The sequence below is a fragment of the Echeneis naucrates genome, chromosome 6 (genome assembly GCF_900963305.1).
Source record: "Echeneis naucrates chromosome 6, fEcheNa1.1, whole genome shotgun sequence".
Taxonomy (NCBI): Eukaryota; Metazoa; Chordata; class Actinopteri; order Carangiformes; family Echeneidae; genus Echeneis; species Echeneis naucrates.
Window position 1 is genome coordinate 22,570,628 of NC_042516.1, and position 22,985 is coordinate 22,593,612.

At 41.8% G+C, this 22,985-nt stretch overlaps 1 protein-coding gene across 1 annotated transcript; it reads left to right on the forward strand.

Annotated features, from left to right (window-relative positions):
- Positions 1-943: 943 nt before the first annotated feature.
- Positions 944-22,966, forward strand: dpy19l1l (dpy-19-like 1, like (H. sapiens)). The gene is made up of 22 exons (XM_029505380.1): positions 944-1,160; positions 1,563-1,587; positions 1,688-1,775; positions 3,833-3,970; positions 4,741-4,861; positions 6,777-6,870; positions 7,079-7,136; positions 8,688-8,779; positions 9,881-9,980; positions 12,185-12,262; positions 14,421-14,507; positions 14,675-14,734; positions 15,259-15,339; positions 15,659-15,760; positions 16,150-16,221; positions 18,097-18,176; positions 18,560-18,584; positions 19,369-19,488; positions 19,562-19,736; positions 20,705-20,804; positions 21,277-21,402; positions 21,491-22,966. The coding sequence occupies exons 1-22, from the start codon at positions 944-946 to the stop codon at positions 21,660-21,662; spliced, it is 2,211 nt and encodes a 736-aa protein (XP_029361240.1). The 3' UTR covers positions 21,663-22,966.
- The last annotated feature ends 19 nt before the right edge of the window (positions 22,967-22,985 follow it).

Here is a 22,985-nt window from a genome sequence, read left to right on the forward strand (position 1 = left end):
TTCTTTTAACCTTTGGCTGACATTTACTAATACACTTTTAGGATTAGCAGCCAATAACACTCTTTATATATCCACTTTTGTTTGTGTTTTATTGTGAGTCTAGTTCAGTCTGAGGTTTCTGCCTCTTTAAGGATGTGTTTTAACATAAAATTATAATTAAATAGATAAAAATAAAATAAACAAAACAAATGAAGATAATAAAAACATTTCCAATAAGATACAGTATGTGCAGTGTGTTCATGGCGCTTTGCATTATCTTTGAAACAAAAAATGATTATGATTTGGCCACTTTTTGGTGAAAAAATATATTTGAGACTAAAGTGAATTGAGAATAAGTAAGTAATTTTACGAGAAAAATAATATTATAATCCAGAACCTGTGACGGAAGATTAGGTTTTTCTTTATTTGAGAAAATAACCCTAATTTGATTTCTAAAATAAACTCCCAAATATTAAGACTTTATTCTGATCATATATCAACCTTTTCCCGTTAAATTACACCTTTTTTGTTTCATAAAATAACGACTTTATCCTCATAATATTTTGAGTTTACTCTCGCAGAATTTTACATTTTGATATAATTCTCACTTTACTCTCGTAACATTACGACTTTATTACCATAAATCTGAAAATATTTCCCCCCTTAATGCTCAATGTGTCGTGGATCTTTATTATTGTTGCCTTTTTTCTTTAACCGCTTCGCTTGAACGTACGGTGGCCGGTGATGGCGCCCCGTCTCCATGGTGACCAGCGGAGGCTCTGTAGTGACGCCGGACATCCGGCTGGGGGCGAAGCCTCATCAGGTTTCTCCGGAGTCCGGGGCTCTGGTGGTACAGGGGCAGAACCGAGGGGCAGAACCGAGGGGCAGATCCGAGCTGCCCGGCTCAGCTCACACTCACCCCGGGTTGTCGCCTCCGACCGCACCAACGACCAGCGGAGGAACCATGGTGGCTAAAAGCAGAAAACAGACCGGGAAGAGTCCGGCGACCCAGGCTGACCGCGACCGGAGCCCGCTCGTTTCCCCCCCCGGTAAAAGTGCCGGCAGGCGGCCGGGCCGGGAGGGCAAAGCCTCCTCCGGTTCTCACCCGAACGGGCTCTCCGGCATCGGCCACAAGCTCGGGCTAACTCCGTCGGTGAGGCTGGGGATCACTCTTCTGCTCGGTAAGTTCGGAGCGTTAGCCTGTTAGCTGCTAACGAATGCTAGCGGTGTGTTTGGGTTTTTGTTTGTTTGTTTGTTTGTTTGTTTGTTGTTGTTGTTGTTGTTTTCTTTTTTTAAGCTAAATTAAGTTACAGCTCACCAGCTGGCTAACGTTAGCTGTAGCTCCGCCGTTAGCTTCCTGTCTGATATTCATTAAAATCACTCCTCACTGCAGCTTCACACGTGTTGTGTATTTTTTTTGTATTTTTTGTTTTTTGTTTGGCTTTTCTGGGTGAAGTTCAGGCTAATGTTGCTCCTTAAAATAAATAAATGCACCACCAAGTTTTTCCAGCAGGTTAGGTTTTCTATCTGGGATTTGTTTGATTCTTGCAGCAGTGAAAGTTGCATCTCTTTCTCTTTCTCAGCTGCTCTGACTGGATATCTGCACTGGTAAGCTGCTCTTTTTCCATTTTTTCCACCCAGTTTGGTCTTTTCATTCACACATTTCTCCTCCTGTGATTTTATGATTATTATTATTATTATTTTTAAGGTATCACCTCTCACAGCTGTTTGAGAATGACAGACACTTTTCCCACCTGTCAAACCTGGAGAAGGAGATGGCTTTTAGGACAGAAATGGTAAAATGATTCATTATTATTATTATTATTATTATTATGCATTTTGAGATAGGAAACAGAATGTTCATGAAGGATAAGTCCATGTCATAAGTCTGTTCTAAAACAATGATTGTGTTCCTTTGAGATGACTGTAGGAAGTCTTCTTTGTTGCACTTGTTCCTTCTGCTCATATTTTCTGTCAAGACAGACTTATTAAAGACCAAAAGTGCTCATTCTGTTTAAAAATAAATTCACAAGTTTATCTGAAGCTAATGTGATTCTAACTACGACAACAGAAGGAGGTTATCCTCTTTTTATTTATTTCCCCATGCCAGAGGTCACCAAACCCAGGTCAAAATTTCAATTTAGTGTTATTATATTATAATATTTATAAAGAATCTCATTATTTGTCTGCTTATGAGTTGTGAAGATATTATCAGATTAACATTCAAATGAAAAAGAGATGAGTGGATTTTGTTTCTATTACCCATGTGACTGTTGTCAGTCTGGTTAAAGTGCAAGGATGTTTATTTTATTGATTGGTTGACTAATCATTTTATTTACACCAAGAACTCACACAATTGCCTTCAACTCCTTGATTTGACAAGTCATCAAAAATCAATACAATTTGAGTTTTTAAAGCGATAAGTTGAATCAGCAAATAAAGTAAAATAAATCTCATCAAAAATGGCTGAGATCTCAGTCTCAGAAAGCGAAGTGCTGGAAGAGTTTGTAGTTTTTCAACAAAGATTGGTCAAAAACTGTCAGGTCGATGTGAGCAATGCGACAGTTTGCAATTCAGTGGTTGGTTATTGTCCAAAACGCAGCAGTGATACAGGACTATAGCACACACTGTGACGTTTTGAATTACTTTGGTCAAAGATCAGCTGTTTGCAAAACACTGATACAGAGAGCTCCACAGAGCTGACCTGCAGATTGAGGCACCACCGATGCAACACAATTTCTTTTTACCACAGTGAATGACAGCAGGTGTCTATAACAAAAACAGAAAATGCCAGTGCAGTTTTAGTTTCTGTGGCTTCATTTTTTGTAACTTCAAAGGTGGCGGCAGGATAGCCAGATCAGAAAATGTGTGTGTTTCATTTAATTTATGCCTATGCATCCCAATAACTGAGTAAAAGCTGCTGATGCTCCACATGCAGCTAAGCCTTTGCCCATTTTTTTAGAGATGGCAGGAAAAGGTGACGGTTTAATCATATGCAGACTGAATATTTTTCTTGCTGTCTGCTACCAGATGGGCTGTGGGCCTGTGCAACTCAATCCTGCTTCTTCTGTCTGAATCTTTTGTTGTGGAGTTATATTTAGTGTCTGACTCTCTGTTTTCTTGGTTATCCCTCCCTCTCTCCAACACTCTGACATTTCTCATCGATGGATAAATAGATAGAGCAACAGCAGCGCCAGACAATAGTAATACTGCATGCCAGTGGAATGGGAGGAACAGCCAGAGGATGAAATTCAGAGTCTTGATGGCTAAAAGGAAAAAAAGAAGCTGTTTGTGATATGTATAGTTATTTAGTGGACAGCGACTTGTGGCGCCTCCCTGAGGGACGGAGTTGGAGGAGGTGATGAACAAATGTGAGAGGTCAGAGATGATCTTTCCTTGTTGGCTTTACAGTTCTGCAAGTGTGAGGAGATTCAGCTGAGGGATGTGGTGGGCTTGCAATATTTGGATTCTTGTTTACAGCCCCTGTTTGAGTGTCCACACTGCCGTACCAAACTGTGACAGGATATGAACAGAACAGAGTGATGATAATGGACTCAGTGATGGCGAAGGAGAATATAAAGAGGTTGATGTTGGATGTGCTCGTTGTCCACTTTGGGTTATTGATAATTTGTGTTTCAAAGCAGTTGATAGAGTCAGTGATGATCAAATCTGTTTTATTTGAGATAAGTTATTCTAAATGTTTTTTCAAATACAGAAGGTCCAGACTGTGTTATGGTCAGGGTTAGGGAGCCTGCTGCTTAGTTGTGTAGTGGTGTTTATGATAGGGTTTCACCTTTTTCAATTTTCTCTTGAGTACATGAATCCAATTTATTGTGCTCTCTCTTGGTTCCAGGGTCTGTACTATTCCTACTATAAAACCATTATTGAAGCGCCCTCCTTCCTGGATGGCCTTCACATGGTCATGAATGATCGGCTGACTGAGTACCCCCTGGTTATAAACACACTGAAGAGATTTAATCTCTATCCAGAGGTAATGTTGACACACTATTCATATCATTTACAACATGGGAGCATCACCCATGTTACAGTCACCTCTATGCTTTTGCTGTCATTGGACTAAACTTGGCATAAACATTAAAATATCTCACGATAAGTCAAATATCAGGACGTCATTCTGCAGTCTTAGAGATCAGATGAAATATATTACGAAGCTCTGCCTCCAACAAAGTCAGATGCTGGAGCAGATCATTAATTCAGTGACAGAAAAAAATGAAATGCGCCTGTTTTTTGGTGTTGGGCTATGACTAATGGCTGGGTTAATGGAGCAGCTCTTCCCTGGTTTTTGGGTGAACTCTGTGGCTGCTGTTAACTGAAGAACTTCCACTCTTCTTCCTATTGTGAGTGTTTCTAGTCCCAGTGTCAACCAGGAGTTAAATTGCTAATTTGGACAGGAGAAGTTTGGGTTTGTCACATTCCAGTGTTATTTTCACTATGCTGCATGTAAACATGCAGAATCAGACTGAAATTAGTCAAGATCTCCCAACAAGTACCGATTGCTGTTTCACAAAGCAACTCAGGAATTTTCACCAAATTTCACACACTAATTAGCTGTTTTTATTTGGTGTGGTTTTACTACAGCTAATCCACAAAGCGGTGCAAGAAAGATCAACATTCTGAGCTCAGGAAAGGAGTCAGTTAACAACTTCTGCAGGACTCAAAATCCCATTAGTGGTTTTCTGCAGAGATAACTGAACAGACGTTGTTTGAACAGGCTTTTCACTAGCTGTCGTGTCTCCCCAGGTGGTCTTGGCCAGCTGGTACCGGATGTACACAGGTGTAATGGGCTACTTTGGGATTCCCACTAAGATGTGCTGGTCCATCAACAGAGGGGAGGGACTCTCCTCTGTAGATAGCTGTGAAGGTATACACTGTTGCCGTGGAGCTGAAATCTGATCTGCAAATACATCTGTGCATGTGTACACACACACACACACACACACACACACACACACACACACGCACGCTTAGGTAACAGGCTGTAGAGCTTCCTCAAACAATCACATAGTATCACATAAATGACCCGACGCTTCACTGACATTTAACAATGCTCATAATTAAGTTGACTGGGTGACTAATTCCTTCACGGTGTTTGATTAATTTTTTCTTTCCCACTTGTGGACAGACACAGATGGAGCAGCCTTACGGGGTTCTGGCAGTTTAAAGAAAATACATAGCTTTTACAGAAGGAACCAAGCAAAGAACTCTTAATTTCTGTTACTTTACTTTCAGCTGAAAATTCAGTTTGGCAGGGTTTTTTTTTTTTTTTTTTTTTTTTTTTTCTACCAAAAAATAACCAACAGATGATTATTCCTTAGGTTTGATTAAAGGCAACTAAGACTTGCAATGATTAACAATGATCATTACTTATCATTCTATGATTCCGTTTTTAAACATTAATCAACCAACTTTTTAGTCTTGAATATGTGGGATTATGCAGTATATACAGATAAGTACTGAGTAATGCGTTTTATATATCGTGTCACACAAAGACACAGGTATTACATTTATACTCTGAATGAGAGTGAAACAAATAGTAGAACAGGAGGTAGAACAAAACAGCAGCAAGGGAAACAATAAATATTAAAGGGGCCCTGAGGGGATGCATTTCTTACAAGAATAAAACTTGCTGAAGGTAAACTGATTTGTAGTTTTAGCATTGCTTTGTTGAGCTGCAGTCTGCGTGTTTCTGTCAGCCACATTAGTGACACGAGTCACCGCAGGGTCAGTGTTTCCTCTGTGTTTGCATAAACTCCACACACACCGTCTTGTGCAAGAGCCAAAGGTCAGAGAGAGGAGACATTTACCGTAACCGTCAGTCGGCGTGTTTTGTTAATGAGGTGCAGAACACCATAGAAAAGAGAGGAGAGTTTGTTGTATTATTTTTCAGGCTCTTCATGGTGATGAAATGGTTCTTAGTCACGTCAGCACATCGCCGTGTATCTTGTTAGTCATTCCAATTGTCAATCTGCTCGACGTACCTGCTAATTTCTTCTGCCAGCGTCACTGAGAGGAAACTATCTGAAGGTGTTACAATGCGTCCTTTTATTCATGTGTGAAATCCCCAAATTTACACGAAAAGTCCACATTTACCTGCGCTTATGATTTGAGGAGCCTGTCTTCATCAAAACTTGGCAAACTTCGGCTGTTTTGCTACTTTCAGTTCAGTGTAGTAAAATCCATCTGGGGAGAACCCACACTGGTCTCTCACCAGAAAAGAAGTCTTTGTACTGCAGAGTGTGTTGCTATGCTCTGTTTTATAATTCATATGTTTTTGTAAAAGTGTTCAGACCCTGGAAAATGAATTTGGTAGATGATATGGATTGAACAAAACAAGGTCGGTAAAATCCTCATGAACTTCACATTCAAACACAAATGCTGTACCCATTTTTCAAATCTGTATAACACGAATGGCGGCATGAAAGCACTAAAGAGAAAAAGTGGTTGAAGGTAAACTCTGGTCACAGTAAACCTGCAGCAGCGGATCAGCATATGCGGTCTTTACCATCCTAGCCAGGAGCTGTGCAGAGTTAAAACCTTCTTTGTGGGCTATATTTTATTTTACACTGACATAACTTAACCAACTTGGAGTGCTCCAAATTATACTTACACCCAAAATTCAACTTAAAAACTGGTGTGTGTCACTTTGACATTATCAAAGAAGACCAACACCAAACCGAGAGAAGCTCCATATCATCACATTTGAGAAGCCGGCTGCACATTTTTCACCGCAGGAGCTCCGTCAGTAATATTCTATTCTGTGTGTGTGTGTGTGTTAGGTATGGGCGATCCAGCCTATTTCTACGTGGCCTGTGTGTTCCTGCTCAACGGCGTGATGATGAGCCTCTTCTTCATTTACGGCGCCTACCTCAGGTAGCTCCCTCCCGCCCACCGTTCTGCTCTGCTCTCTCTTGGCCGTCAAACTCGTCACACAGAGACAGAAAGGCTGTTTTGCAGTTTGCCTTCAGAAAATATGGATCTGAAGGATTATATGAAGCTTGACCTTTTCTGAGTGCGTCTGCCTCTATCTGCCTCTCTTCTCATGAATCCCCACCTTGTTTTGCATCTTCCTCCTCCCTAGTGGCAGCAGATTGGGTGGAATTGTGACTACAATGTGTTTCTTCTTCAATCACGGTGAGGTGAGTGCACAGCCTTTACAATCAGTGTCAGTATTTCCCTTTTTAATGGCAAATGAAGCTTTGTAGCTCAGATCATGTCTCTAAGGGCATAAGCCTCTGAAATGTGTAAAACTCAGAATGAAAAAGCACTCAAAAAGGCAGAGGGTGATTAATAGGATCTCATTTCAGCCCCTCAAAGGAGCTTAGAGTTGTTTTGGGGTGGCACTCAAAGCTCCTCCACCCACCACCTCCTCTCTAGTTTCCTCCACACCAAACAGCAGGTTTTAATTTCTCAGATCAATACACTGACATTTCACCACACACAAACACACTCGCACAGTCTTTCTCAGTCCCTGCTCACCTCCCTCTGTGGTAGCAATTTGTGTGTGTGTGTGTGTGTGTGTGTATTTAGAAAGGAGATACGTATTTAAAATGTGTTGTTGTATGGGGACAGATGTGAAGTGGATGTGTTTGGTACTGGTGTGGGGTTTTACCATGACTTAAAAGTTCCTCATTTTCATTATGCGGTATCCTGAAGTCAGAAAACTGAGCCCTGAATCAATTTTTGCGTACACGTTCGTTTCATCAGTCATGAAGAGATTGCATTCACACAATCTCATTAATTGTGAAACAGGTCGCACATCCCCAACCCTCGTTTCCACTCCCATAATTACACGTATGTGAATCAAGCGATTCCCTTAATCCATCAATTTGGAGACAAAATTGCTGCCTGTGCTACAAGCTATTCAAGAGAGCACAGAGAAGTAGCACAAGTTTCCAAATTGTAGTTGTGTTTTTCCACTGAACTTAATTTGTGAGTACAGAGGCTGTGAAACTAAACTCTGAGCTAAATGAAACACTGAGCACGCAAACACAAAAATTTCCCAGTCAGAATTTGTCAGCGTTAACATTAGTCTTTATAACAGCAATAATGAATGAAGCTTTCTGAAGTTTGCAGTTTAGTTTTATGTTAAATTTGTCTCGTATTTCATGTTCTCATAATTTTGCCTATCTTGGCTCACTCAAAAAAGACAGCGGCAATAACCTCACCACATATTCTGTTCTCATCGATGGCAAATAATGTACAGAAAATGGCGTACACATAGTTTTTTTATGTTAAGTCATTTATACATCAGAATCTGCCAAGCCACAGCTTGAATATTTGATAATTTTTTTGTTATATATATCTGTATTAGAACTTAAAATATGTGTATCAGTAGGTCTTCTCACTTTAAAATAACATGATGGTGAAGAGACAAATGAGTTTGTAGCACTACTTTAAAATGGTGTTCGTCTGATCATCTGCTCGCATCATCACTATGGTATATCAGTACGATAATATCAGACATGAACGTTTGTGGGAATGATACAACTTAACTATGGACAACGACATCTGCCTGATAAATGAGGTATCGGTCTAAGAAACATCTGGCAACAGCAGGAAGCAGGACGACCAGCCTGCGTTGATGAAATCCATCTGCTGCCTTCGATGGACGGTATTAATGCAGAAATGATTTACAGGCTGCCTGAGGGTCACACGTGTTTTTCTTGTCTGTTTGTGTGCGTCACCAGAGCACTCGTGTGATGTGGACTCCGCCTCTGAGGGAGAGTTTTGCTTACCCCTTTTTAGTCCTGCAGATGCTGCTTCTCACCTACATCCTACGGTAAACTCACCAGTCTGGATCCCTCCAATGCATGTTCCACTGTTACTGGCAAATTCTGCATGTTCAGCCATATGAAGTAATTGAATTTTAATTTACGTAAAAATAACACTATGTTATTAATCTTAGCTTTATATATATAAATCCAGTTAAATCCCCTTGTACTTTCCTGTTATTGACATTGTATTGTGTTTAAAATCACAATCGACACCTAGAGCCTTTCAGAGATGTGAACCCCGAGAAACTCACACTTCAGATTAACACGTCATTGTTAACGTGTGCACAGGCGTGATTTCATGTGCCCCTTTTTATTCTCTTGTATGAAGTCTGGATTTAAAATGTAAATATATAGTTTTTTAACAAATTTAACAGCTCCATATGGAGAAAAATGTTTTAGAGACATTTTCCCTCAAAAATTAATCAGAGATGAATTTTGAAGGAAGGAATTGAACATTTAGACATCCAGCTGCCTCTGCAGACAGCTGGTGTGAACACACACAGCAGATCGACGGCAGCAGACTCCACAGAGACTGAAAATTAGCTTCAGCTAGAGCTCTTGTATTCACATCATCTGCTGCGCCTTCATTTGTGTGTTTATTTCTTTTGTCCCTGTTGAATAATTTAGTTGAAGACTCCTCCAAAGCAAGAGTCGTCTTTTCTGTTTGTTTAAACAGCCTGCTAAACTGTAAATAAGAGGAAACAGAGCTGCCCCCTTTGAAAGCAGCATGGTTTGTGTGGTAATTACCGGGGTGAAGGGAGGCTCGCCTCTGTTGTCAGCTTGCTGCACTGAAGCAGGCTCTTTAGTGAGATAAAGTACTTGTCACAGTCCAGTAATCTTCTCTCTGCACTTCAGCAAGCAGACGCCACCTCGTGTTGTGCGGGTGGAGTTGGTAAACTGTGACTTATATCAATTGAACTGTAAATGGAGACTGAACTCTGCGTCTGATGTCTCTCTGCACAACAAGGTCTTTGTCACACTCAGTAAAAGTGTGTGTTTCATCTCAGCCGTCTTAATGCATCATCTCTTATCTCCTTTACACCCACCTGCTCTCACCACTCGATTTCTGTTTTTTCCCCCTTCCCTTGTCCTCCTCCTCTCCCCAGGACACGGATCCCAAGCAGGACAGCCATGGTCGCTCTAGGCATCTCAAATTTGTGCTTCATGCTGCCTTGGCAGTTCGCCCAGTTTGTGCTACTCACTCAGGTAAGCAGAGTTCAAGAGGAACATTGACAGAGAATGTGGGAAGAAAGGAGATTAGAGGGAGAATAGAGACTTGGAGGAGATACTTGCAGAGGAGGGAGAGACTTCAGGCGTTGGGTTAGGAAAGGAAATGGATGGAGAAGAAAGGTGGGATTATGGAAATGCATTGTTTACATCTCGGATTATAAACATTCTTCTGAAAATATCTAAAATCCTAATATATTTAAGGAAGTAGTTGAGGCTGTTTGAAGGACAGATTCATTCAGCGAAGGACCTCGTCTGCAGTTTCAACCCTGACTGAACAGAACAAACAGGTCACTGCAGTGAGCATCTGTCATCCGCAACAGTTCAGCCCACTGCTGCTCTCCGCAGAGGGATTTTAACTTGGCCCAGAGGACCGTCAGATTGGTCACACATCACAACCTGGCAGATGAGGCCATGACAAAACTGAACACACACCAGCTGTGGCAGCTATAAATAAGCAATCTGCTGTTGATGCTGAAATTAATAACAAAACAATAATCAATAGAGTGTGAATGTCAGTCTACCAAACACCTTATATTTACTAGGGGTGTGCCAAAAAATCGATTCATATTTGATTTGCAATTCTCATTTACTTCGATTCAGAATCGATTTTAAAATGTCCCAAAATCAATAATAAATGAATTGATAAATAAATAATTAAAACAAATCTGCAGGCTGTCTGCAGGACGTCCTGACGTCACCACAGAGCCGGTTCCTGAACATACACATGCGCAGTAAGCACCGAAATAAGGAGGAAACTACAATAATGGAGAACAGAGAGATTCAACCGGCCCCGTCCTCGTTGAAGGCAAAGTTTGGACTCATTTTGGTTTTTATCCAAAGTCCTATAAAATCTCATAGTTTCATAGTTTCCCAAATTCCGTTTCTCCAGTTTTTCTATGAAGGGGTCCAGTCTCAAGTCTCTGGAGGGGTCTGTTCTAGTCTTTTGGGGGGGGGGTCGGCGTCTCGTCTAGTCTGGTCTGATCTCTGCTCTGTGCAGTGGTCCTGTCTAGTCTCTAGTCTCTGTCCGGTCTGGTCTGGTTCGGCCTAGGAGCTGGGGGGTGTCGCCGTTCCTTGCATTAGCCCAGTCCATTACTCATCACCATGTAAAATTTAAAATTTTGGCCAGTTCCGTGTTATTCCGAGGTTATAATGAATTCCGTTTTTTCGTGATGGCTAATTTTATAGCCCTATTTACCGAATGCCCAGGAAGACTGAGCTTGATGTGAACTTCACAGTGTGCAAGGTTTGCAAAATGAGGAACCCATGTTCAACTGCACATTTTTTTTTTTTTTTTTTTTATAAAGAGAGATGTACATTTTTGTTACTTGTTTCATAAAAGCAATATGTCATATTGAAATGAGTACTGCACAGTGTTGTTTTCACCGCCAATGCAAAGTGGATGCATAATATATCAATCACTAGCAACGATCTGAATCTAAAAGCTGTAAAGGTGAGACTAATTCGAGATAATGAGCTGCGTGGGTCGTAGCTTTAAAATCAGCCGTCGATATGATGAACCTCATCACAGTTAAACAGACATTAATTTGTGAAATTTCCTCTTTCCATGGAGCTCTGCCAGCGGCCAACTCCGCCCACCATAAACAAAGAAGTGTGTCTCCCACACAGAGTGTCTAATTTCATTTAAACACCTCTAATTATTGCGCATATAAATATGAAAAGTCTTTTCTTGAAATGCCGCAATAATGCTGGAGTTATTCATGAATGCAGCAGGAGATGCTTTATTACTCAGTGGGGCTGCATAAAAACCTGAAACACCATCAGCAAGTATTGAAATAAAGAGCAGCAGCACTGATTTATGTCTGTAAAAACACACTGATATCAAAGACGTCCTTGCATACAAATAAGTCTTCAATATTTTCATGCCTCTGCAGTGGCGACAGCTAAAGCTGTTTAATTCCAGTCTTACTTTAGATTACTTTTGGTTTTTTTGTGTGTTTTTTTTTTTTTTAAACCATCTTTTCTTCCTCATTTACCCCCTCCATTATCTGTAACCAGATTTGGATTCAGATTTTCTAAAGTTGATCTTTGGTTGTACATTTTAAGGCGTCTATTAGCAGCATATCATATTTGGCAGATGCCAACATCTTCAGGTCAGAGAAGTCAGTGTTGAACATTATGGACATTTTAATTGGTCTACAAAGTTGTTGTCTTTTTTTCAGGTGGCCTCTCTGTTCGCCTCCTACATCCTGGGTTACCTCGGCGCCGCTAAGATGCAGTCCATCCTGGTCACTCATATGGTACGGTAGACCCTTATCACTGGAGCTTCATGCTGTGACACTGTGATTGGGAAGAAAAGAAACTAATTACCAATGTCGGCCTCACTGAAAAAGCAGGGAAAAGCTGTGTGTGTCTGTGTGTGTGGCACTTGACACGAGTCGCTGTCCTCTGAGTGTGCTCTGCCTCACCTCCTCTTATCTCGACCGGCTCCTTGGCCAAACGATTTCCACATAAACCGGGAGGACATTGCCGCTGGGGACAGGGATGACTGTCCTTAGAATTAATTACACTCATGTGTGTGTTTTTGGCACTATATTGGGAAAATATGTGGCTGAATGTGCCAAGGACAAAAAGTATATCTGTGTTTGTGAGACTCTGGCCAATCGTCCCTCTGCTCCACATTCTTTCCCCCTAATCCCCTCAGCATGCCAGGCTGTTAGCCAGGCCAGTGTGCTCCACAGATAAGGAGGAGGCTCTTTGTGGTAAGATGGTGGAGATTTGTGTCAGAGGAAAACATATGGCTCTGCATAATTTACAGAGCTTGGCAACGATGACTTTGGTTTTGTGTGTGTGTCTTTTCAAATACAAGATACAGTTGCGCAACCATGTGTGTGTCCTCTGTGACCTACAGAGTTGTTCACGAGCCTGAGCACAGTCATTTGTCACACACAGGTGCACGGCTGCTCGTTAGAAAGATTTTCATCATCGATGATCTGATAGTTTTCTAATGAACTGCTTGAGGAGTCCAAAAATAATTTCTCAGGTCCCTAAGTGACACCTTCACATTCAAATCAGGAGAGGCTGCATTCACACAGTTATTTTAACCTGGAATAGAAGTGATTGCTTAGAGAGGAAAGTCAGTTTGTGATTCCATTGACAGAAGAGAAATCTGCCTCAGTTTTGATCTTGATCTTCTGCCCTTACCTTGGTGCCCAATGAGTCTTGAGACTCCACTGAGGATCCACCTGTTAGATCTCCATTTAGTCTAAAGGTAGATGTCTTTGTCTCTGTAATTCAGGTACAGTGAACTGTTTCCAGAAGCAGTGCCTTTAAAATGAGCCGGTAACGTTTGAATTTACTCACGTTCATCCAAAGTGACTTAAAAATCATCAAAGCTGTCATCCAACCTTTTTGTTGTTGTTTTTTCTTCTTTTATAGCAACAACACAACGACAGATTGTCACATACATAAAATAGGAGGCCAAGTTTTGCACAGCCTTCCTGAGTGGAGTGACATTAAAAGACCAGCTGAAGTTTGGTTGTAATGAAACAGCAGAGCGTTTCAGTGGTGACGCGGACTGCCCATCATTTGTAATTACAGGCCAGTTTTACTGTCCAGGGTTACAGTCCATTACCTGCGGCTGGCCTGACCGCATCTAACTCAGACTACAGTAAAGGAAGAGCTGTGGAGGACACTGTGAAGGAAAGAGATGTAATACATGAAGCAGTTTTTTTGGGGGGGTACATAAAATCGCGAATATCTTCTGATTGACATAAAAAAAAGACATGCAACCTTAAAAAAAAAGATAAATTTCTGCTTTTATCTTCTCAAACATGAATATCTTCTAGTTTTCATTGTCCTCTCTGAAGGTAAAATCATCATTAAAGGACAAAATTATACATTTAAAAGTCTTCTCAGGCTTCAGGAAGTTGTGAAGCGTATTCTTCTCTCTTTTCTAACACTTCCTGAAAATCGATTGACAATGAACATAACCAGATAATAACTTGGAGCCCAACTCAGCTGGATAATGCTAATTTCTTCTGATTTGACTAATCAGGTATTGTATATTTTTTGCTTTAGCGCTACAGAGATGTTCCTTTCTGGTCACCCTGCTGTCTTCATAATACAGAGCGGAGGATTATTCCACTCTTCACTGTGGGATTAGGCATCAGAAAGTTAGTGTAATAGGATTATATTCTGCGAGCAGCGTCCTCAAAGCTCAATGCACTGTTTTAAATCTGTGTGTTTTCAGCGACACCGAAAAGACTTATTGTTGACACTTAATGCCATCTCTCCCAGACCACCCTCCTGCTGTAGACGAAGCCGAGACCGGTGAAAACCTGCAGGCCTTGGCTGCCGAGCTTTCGTGTTGAGCATTATTTCCAATTACACAGACGCATGAGGTGGTGTCATGTATCACAGTAACGCCTGATTCCTGTCACCCCTCCGTCTCCACAGATCACACTCGGCGTCTGCTTCGTCCTGATGTTCGGTAACTCCATGCTCCTCACGTCCTTCTACGCCTCCTCGCTGGTTTCCATCTGGGTGAGTTGGACCTGAATATCAAATTAATACGCAGCTGCTGAACATTCAGAGATACGTTTGGGCCCAAGTGAAAGCATGACAGGAAGAAATCTCTGCGACGTTTTTTGTTTTTTTTGGTTATGTTTGGATTTCAGATTTTTTTTTTTTTTTTTATGGATATTTTTCAGGCAATCATTGCACTGAGGGATCGATTCACTCAAGTTTTCAGACCCGGCATCGTCATCTGGGTACGTACAATAATGGCTGCTGACAGTGATATCCTTTTTGCAATATTGGAATGTTTTACAATAAAACAGAAGAGAGATAAAAATAAATACATAAAATGTAAAATGAAAAGAAAAGCAATGAGAAAAACATTTATCCCCATCTAATCTGCCAAGTTATTACACTCATTGCTTTCAAAATTCAGCTGCTCCCTCCTCTAATTAGAAATTCCTCTTTATTATTCGGTCGCAGGCTTCACGTTAAACCATGTTCTCCACCATCCGTCTCAAATAATCCAGGAGAATTAACGGCTTCTTCCCAGGCTTGGGTGGATAGACTTATTTAAGACGAAAATAAGCCAATCCAGTTGTTTAATGTTAAAAGTTTAGATTCGGTGTCTCTTCTGTGTCCATATTCAGACTCAATTTTGACTTTGAAGAAATTAAAATGTGAAGCTGAAGGAGGAAATAAAACTCACCTGGCCTGCTGTTGGCCAGTTTCCTGTCTGAGCTAGGTTCACTGGGTCGTCTCTCCTCCTCCTCCTCAGGTCATGCAGGGTGTGGCGTGGGTCGTCTCCACCGTTCTGCTCAAATCCATGTTGTCCACAGTCTTCGGCGCCTCGGATGATGTACGAAATAAATCCACTTTTTTTTTGAGTATTACAATTTATGTTACTCAGCCACTTATTATTCTATCAATCAATCCAGGACTTTTATGTTACTATTCAAACTTCTGTATGCTAACGAGTGCCTGATAAGAGGAATGTGTAAAACACACTAGGGATGAGAGTATGTACAATTATATCATATTATAACAATAAGTTGATTGTGGTGAATTTTTATTATCAGGATAATTTGTTAGTTTGAGATGATCAGAAAAAAGCTGCTTCAAACTCTAAAACTTGAAACCTGTTGTTGTTGTTGTTGTTTTTTGTTGTTTTATCCCAGGCTCACATCAGTGGATTAATCAAATCTAAGTTCACCAGCTACAAGGATTTCCACACTCTGATGTACACGTGTGCTGCAGAATTTGACTTCATGGAGTTGGAGGTAAAGTCTGTTACCACCAAAATCTCTCCATCAGAGCGGCCGGTTATTCTCCTGCGACAAATCGCTGATAACTACAGAGCTGCCTGTGCTGCAGCGTCACTTCACTGATAACATGCAAGCTCTCAGGCAGCCTGTTGTGACAATCTTGCCAAATTTTAGCTTTCAAAGATGATGCTCAGGCTTTGTGAAGATACCAGGAACCAGAAAAGAAAAAGAAAACCCCGCTGTTTTGTTTCAAAGCAGAACTGATTATCGAGGGAGCCAGTTCAGTTCAGTTCAGAAATATAAACCAGCCGTTTGCTTTTGTGTTTACATCAACCTGCAAATGTGTGTTTTTTAAACCCTCATTAGACAGCTGCTGCCTGTCATTGTATTTCTCTCTCCCTCAGACTCCTGTGCGTTACCTGAAAACGTTGCTGCTGCCCATCAACATGCTGGTGGTCGCTCTCATTGCTGGCAGGGTGAGTCTGGATGACGCTTCAGAAAACACTTTCATTTGATTTAAAAGCTGAAGGACAGAAGCAACGTAACTACAGAGAGACTGTGTGAAAGAAACAAAAACATAACATGAATAATATTTATCCATCCGTTATCCAAACTGCCTGTCTGTGCAGGCTGGAGCCAAATCCAGCTAACAGTGCACCCTGAACAGTCCGTCACCAGGCCGACACATCGAAATTACATATACAAATAGAATTTACATATTTGTAAAAAAAGTTCAGTTTCTGCTTTACTTTGTGGAGCAGACTGCTGAGGGGAATGTGTCTCAGTGTTAGTCAGGCAGTTCATCAAGATATAAGTGAAATGTCCAAATCGTAGGAGCTCCTGTTCTTGGGTAAATGTGCCACAACATCACGTTTGGTGCAAGGCCCAGCTAAAAGTGTATCATCATTATTCTTAAAATCATTTTTCTTCTTCTGCAGTGTGGCATTCGTGCTTTAGAAGGACTCAGGCAGAACACACCTAATGTTGTATGTGTATGTGGAGCGTATAAGAAAGTGTGGACTCAAAAGAAGGTTGTGAGTTTCCGTCATGCCTTCATCAGGAATTAAAGGAACATACAGATTTATGATTCAGCGATCTGTCTGCGTAAACCTGTCAGACAAAACTCTTCTTCACAGTGATAATTTTCTAATTAAATCCAACTAAAGCTGTCAGGCTGCAGGAGGCTGATGCTGATTTTCAAATGTGACTGACTCGTCCCCTGAGGCCCAGTGGAAATTAAGTCCTTGCTTGTACTAATCAACAGTAAACAGCGTGGTGTTGTTTTAGAGCCACAGGCTGTGTGGAACAATCACACATCACTTCATGTTGTGCATCCAATCGAAGCTGCAGGCTTTGGCCCGGGAACAATGTAAATTATTCAATTTATAATGTAACAATCATACTTTTAAATCATGTTTAGCTTCTTCAATACAATATTGAGATTTCATCTGAAAGTTTGTGCTAAATATTGAATTGAAAGAGTCCTGATGAAACTATCAGATGTTAAAGTTAAAATACAAATATCGAAAAGACAAAGCAACTGGCAGTGAACAGAATGATGTGAAAACTGGCACCAACTAACTCTTTGATATGAATAACAAGCCCCCTCCCTTTTTCAATCTCTGAGAGATGAAGAATCTTCAGCGGTGTGTGTGGCGGCAGGAATCATACGGGTGTGACTGTCAGACAGCGTGAAGTCTCTGGTCTCGCCTCAGAATAATACTGCAGGCAGTGAAACATGAAGTTCAAATCACTTTAGAGCCTGGAGACGCTGCCTCGCTGCAGCAGGAAGAGGAGCTGGATGTCTTATCTGCTGTGGTTACCACACATACATTTCTCCTCGAGTAGAGCTGCAGCTTCAATGGAGGAAGAGACTTTTTTTTTTCTCTTCCTCTTATTTTTACACTTTCAGCAAATAGCTGCTGTCTTATTTGTGCAGCATCAGTATATTTAAGCTCTTAGAAAGGAGAGGACATTTACTCCTTACACCTATTTATATCAATGAGGAGGCTAAAGAAAAGACATTTTTCAGTATGATGTAATACATTTTCGCTGCATCATGATCTCCATCCTCCAAAATGATTGCACGGCTCAATTCCTGCATTCATTTCAGCTCGGTGTGCCCGCCAGCTGAGAGAATTTCACTCAGAAACACCAGAGAGGAAGAACATATTCAACCAGCTGCTCTTTACGTTGAGTAATCTCATTATGTCGTGCCCACGCTAAGCATAGAATACATGAGTCAACATGACAAAGCATGGCAAGCAGTACACAAGTGTGCTGTCAGGAAGAGGCGTTGTTTTTCTTTTTTCTTTTTTTTTTTGTATTCCAACAATTTGTCCCTTTTCTAGACCATCCAGGACATATTCCGCTTCCTGAGGGATGGTGGGAAGGCGTCTGGCAAGAATGAGGATGCTGACGAAGCTGCGGGGTGAGGAACCCAAAGCCTGCTTGCTGATTTTATTGAATCTACTGATGTTTATAATGGTCCTGTGTAATGTAAAGATTTTTAAATCAGGTTTCGGTGCTGAGCATCAAAAGTCTCAGTCCTCAGAGGAATGCTCACAGCACAGCCTTAAAACCAGCCATGAGGACGTTGTGACGTCACAACAAAGAAAGCGTGCGCTCGGGCTGAGAGTCTGTCCTCCGACTGGCTCTTCTCTCCGTACAGGAGATGAAAAATACTTCTTCTTATGAATATCTGTGATTTAAATAAAACACTGTAGTGTAAAACGCGGGACCTTTAAATGGATAAAAATGATTTTGAAATGATGTGATATCACAGTTCATATATTTGTCTGCTCTGTGTTGCAGGTCTGAAATAGCTGCAAAGGGAGAGGTGAGAGAAATACTTCACATCCTCAATGTCATTGTTAAATAAACGCACAAGCTTTATCTCTAACACCTCAGTCTGAAGTTTGAGACATTTCCACACTGCTGCTCCATTCTGCTAAACCCATTTTATTAGATTCCTTCAGTGCACTTACATCTGCCCACTTACTGTGATTTTTCATACCTTTTCCCATTACTGGGAAATGAAAGGCAGCTTCTCGTCAGCTTAAAAAGTCTCACTGAGCTGCCTTTTGTTCTGCTGCTGCTTCTCAGTTTTTCTAATATCCCCCCTCCACACGTTCAGATGATCAGACACCAGAGTGCTGAGGGTTCCCAGATAATTGCTTTAATGTTTCTGAGAGTCCACGAGTAACAGTACAGCCGTTAAAACGAGAAGATCAGAACATCGTGTAGAGAGTAACGTGAAAAAAAAAAAAAAAAAAAAAAAGCATTCAGCTTTCACTGTGAAATTAATTTGAGGACGTGTGGAGCATGATCCAAACTCTCCTGAGTCAACAATTAAATGGCATACTTTAAATCACGCATTATCCTACACAGAGGGCATCCAGTCAGATTAACAGAAAAATATAAACAACAAAACAGACGAGCCAGCTTGGGCTGTTTGGGAGCTGGTTCGGATTTGAGTTCCAAGATCAGCTCCTGCAGATCGTTGTGTACGTCTGTTATATTTATTTGGGACGTTCCTGGTAGAAACCCGTACTTTATAAAGGCTCTGTACCTGGTTGTCGGTTGTGATGACAGATTGTCTCTGTGAACTTGTCACCCTCCAGCTGGTGTACCACAGTCTGCAGCTGGTGGCGTTTGCCGTCCTGGCCATCCTCATCATGCGCCTGAAGCTCTTCCTGACCCCCCACATGTGCATCATGGCTTCGCTCATCTGCTCCAAGCAGGTCAGTCTCTCAGATATCAGAGAGTCTTTGCTGTGAGGTTTGTTGAGTCCTCCTTCATGATCTCTCTGGGCAGTTGTTCGGCTGGATTGGGGAGAAGTTTAAGCACCAGATTGTGGTGTTCGCCGTCATGGCTGTCATGGCCGTGCAGGGCGTGGCCAACCTGCAGGCCCAGTGGGCGATCATCGGGGAGTTCAGCAACCTGCCGCAGGAGGAGCTGCTGGACTGGATCCAGGACAACACCCGCCCGAGTAAGTGAAGTCTGGGAATCGGCCACACGTAGAAATACGAGCGACGCACCTCGCTAGACTGCTAAAGTTAAAATAAACATTGAAATCCACCACAGACGGAAGGAAATCACTGAGCTGTCAGCTGCAGCGTCACCTCCTGAACACCTTAAAGCTCATCTTGTTAAGGAGTCAAGAAGAAATTGGCTCTGAACACAAATCTCCTGTTCTGTGTCACTCAGAACGAGCTCACCGGAAGTTTCACGCTGAAAAATGGTGTTTGCAGCAATTGGTGACGTTTCCTTTTTAGACATTTTCAGCCCCAGAACCTGAAAATATCTTTGAGTTCACAGATTTATATCTGTTCCCGCTCATTTTTCACAGCCCCGTGTATCTCCCTCACTGATCTGAGGATGTGCTGATCCTTCGTGCTGCATGGCCAGTCGAGCGAAGGCCTGAAAAGCTGGCTGGGTTAAAAAGGAAACGCTCCATCAACACTGAATAATTTAATATCCCCTGAATCATTTAAGGCTGATAGAGCCTCAGACCTGCGTTCTGTTTAATGACCATCAGGGGGCGACTCCACTGGTTGTAAAAATAAGTCAGATTATATTGAAGTCAATGGGAAAATGTCCCTACTTCCTTGATTTATTAGCTCAGTAAATGTGTACTTAATGAGTTAATGGTCTCGGTTACAGCATGATGTTCATTTTAATTAACCTCTCCTCAATCCTTCCAGCTGCCAGCTGCCAGCTGCCAGCTGCTGTTTTATTAGCAGCGATGACAGAGAAACAGCAGTCTGTTCTCATGTTGTCTCATCAGTTCATTCAACAAGCCGATCCTGTTTGTTTTTTAAACTTCTTGGCAGTTTGAAGGTCACCTCACCTCGTTGTGTCTCGTTGAAACACGCTGCTAAAAAACTTCAACCGCACATTTGACCCGGTTTTGACCAAAAGCTTTGGGCTCGTGTCTTCTCCTTCTCTGTGATGCAGACTCTGTGTTTGCCGGTGCGATGCCCACCATGGCCAGCGTGAAGCTGTCGGCGGGTCGGCCCATTGTCAACCACCCCCACTACGAGGACGCCGGCCTGAGGTCGTGAAGCAGAGACGTGATTATATATGTAGAGCAGAACAACACACAGCAGGGTGTTTTTCACTTTATGCAAAGTGGATTCAATTTTCAATTCCATTAATGAATAATAATCACAGACCTGCCACAACGTTGCCCATGATAATGAAGGGGGGGGGGCATGAAACAAACTTTGGCTGCAGCTATTTTATAATAGTATAAAAGTTTTCCTTTACTTTATATATGAAATTTTTTCTTTTGCCTAAAAAAGGATCAAATGTAAAATTAGTATTTAACCCTTTAACAGCATGTTAAAGGGTTGTAATGGAGTGTGTGCAGTGTTCTTTACACTCAGGTTTCTTGGGGCCCAATCATTCAGTTTAGGGATCAAGTTTTCCCAAACTAGTGAAGCTGATCTGTTAACCACGGGGGGGCGGGGCCTCCCTGTTGGCCGTGGTAACGCCGCTGTAACGCCGCTCTGCTGTGTTGCCTTCAGGGAGAGAACCAAGCTGGTTTACTCCATGTACAGCCGCATGTCTGGAGAAACGGTGAAGAAGAACCTGATGAAGCTGGGAGTGGACTTCTTCGTCCTGGAGGACTCCTGGTGCACCCGGCGGACCAGGTGCCGCCACCTCTTCACATCCTGGATCCCATTCAGATTTCAAAAAATGATGTTCATCTGTTTTTCTGTTTTTCCTCTCCTCCCCCAGACCCGGGTGCAGCATGCCGGAGATCTGGGACATTGAGGATCCCCAAAACGTTGGGAAAGCCCCCCTCTGCTCTCACATGTCCAGGAACTCGCGCCCCCACTTCACCACAGTCTTCTCCAATGACATTTACAAAGTTCTGAAAGTTCCCAAAGCCACCAAAGATCTGAGATAACACCGTTAGGAGGACCAGCACCAACCTCTTCTTTACACCCCATCTTTTCTAGATATATACGCCCCCCCCACTTTGGTCAGTCACTGCCATTGCTGCTTTTTACCTCCTGAAACTCACCCCTCCCCTCCCAACGTCCAGTTTCTCTCACGGTGCTTTAATTCACTGAGTGTCGGACCAATAACAGGTTGGATATGCCAAAACATTCTGCAGTTCTCAGTATTTCCCCGCTCCCCGTGGTCCAGCGGTGCCCAAGTGAAAAGCCAAAAGGTGTTGTGTCCCTCGTTAAGTTTGTTACATTTACACAGCATCTTTTTTATGTCATGTAATAATGTTTTTGTGAGTAAATTTTGTCTGGCAGGACCAATCGATGATGTCCACATACTGTGAAGCAATACCCTTTGCAAACTCTGGTGATACACAGTGCTGAGCCGTGAGGAGAAAAACGGGATTTTTGTTTTGTATAATTTATATGTGTGAATATTTTACGGGGAGACGTTTTCTTTTGAAGCCAACAGTATTTTCAGAGCCGCAGAGGAAAATTCCGCTCTTGAGTTTGGAAGCTTTTAAAAACATTTGAATACATAAACAGCATCTGTGTCCAGATCAAATGTTTTAAGTTTAATTCAGCTGTAAACTGGCAGGAGAGTTTTTTTTTATGGCCAAATTAGTTTAAAAATCCAAAAAATCAAACAAACAAGCGTTTATGTCACTTTTGTAAATACCCAATCAGCTGTTTTGTACAACACCAATGTGCAGCCTTTAAATGGTTTTGTGTATCTTGAGTTTTTGTTTATTGCCAAAGGTCACATAATCAATGTAGCATCAGTTTGTAGCAGCTGTCAGTCGTCTCCTTTGGAGCCACAGAAGTACGATTTATTCTCTCCTCCAAAATAGAGAGACAGATCGGAAGAATTAAGGCTACATCCTCTTTGAATCTAAACCGCCGACCACACACAGTTTTCTGTTTCTTCACAACACCGTGGCTCCGCAGTCATCGGTCACTTCTCATCAAAAAAAAAAAAAAGGCTGCAAGTTTTCTCTCTGCTTTAATGTGTTTTTGTTTGTTTGCAGCAGGTTGAAATCATTTCGTCTCAATGCACCTCGATCGGGCATCAGAATGAGATTAGATTAGTGAGAGGAGACTTTACAGGTCTGACCCCCTGCGTGTTGAGGATTTGATTTCACAGCAGCTTGTGACATCAGTAGTTTGTTCCTGTCGCAGGCGTAGACGTGGTTCAGATGTCTTTTATAATATTTTGTCTATTTCGTTTGTATTTGAAAAATAAATCAAATATTTGCCACCAGCAGCAGAGTTTTTATTTG

Excerpts from the sequence above, each read along its gene's own strand:
- dpy19l1l (XM_029505380.1), top strand. The coding sequence starts at position 944 with ATGGTGGCTAAAAGCAGAAAACAGACCGGGAAGAGTCCGGCGACCCAG. Across the intron at positions 14,735-15,258 it reads GACCCGGCATCGTCATCTGG|GTCATGCAGGGTGTGGCGTG; the intron begins GTACGTACAATA and ends CCTCCTCCTCAG. Across the intron at positions 18,585-19,368 it reads AAATAGCTGCAAAGGGAGAG|CTGGTGTACCACAGTCTGCA; the intron begins GTGAGAGAAATA and ends GTCACCCTCCAG.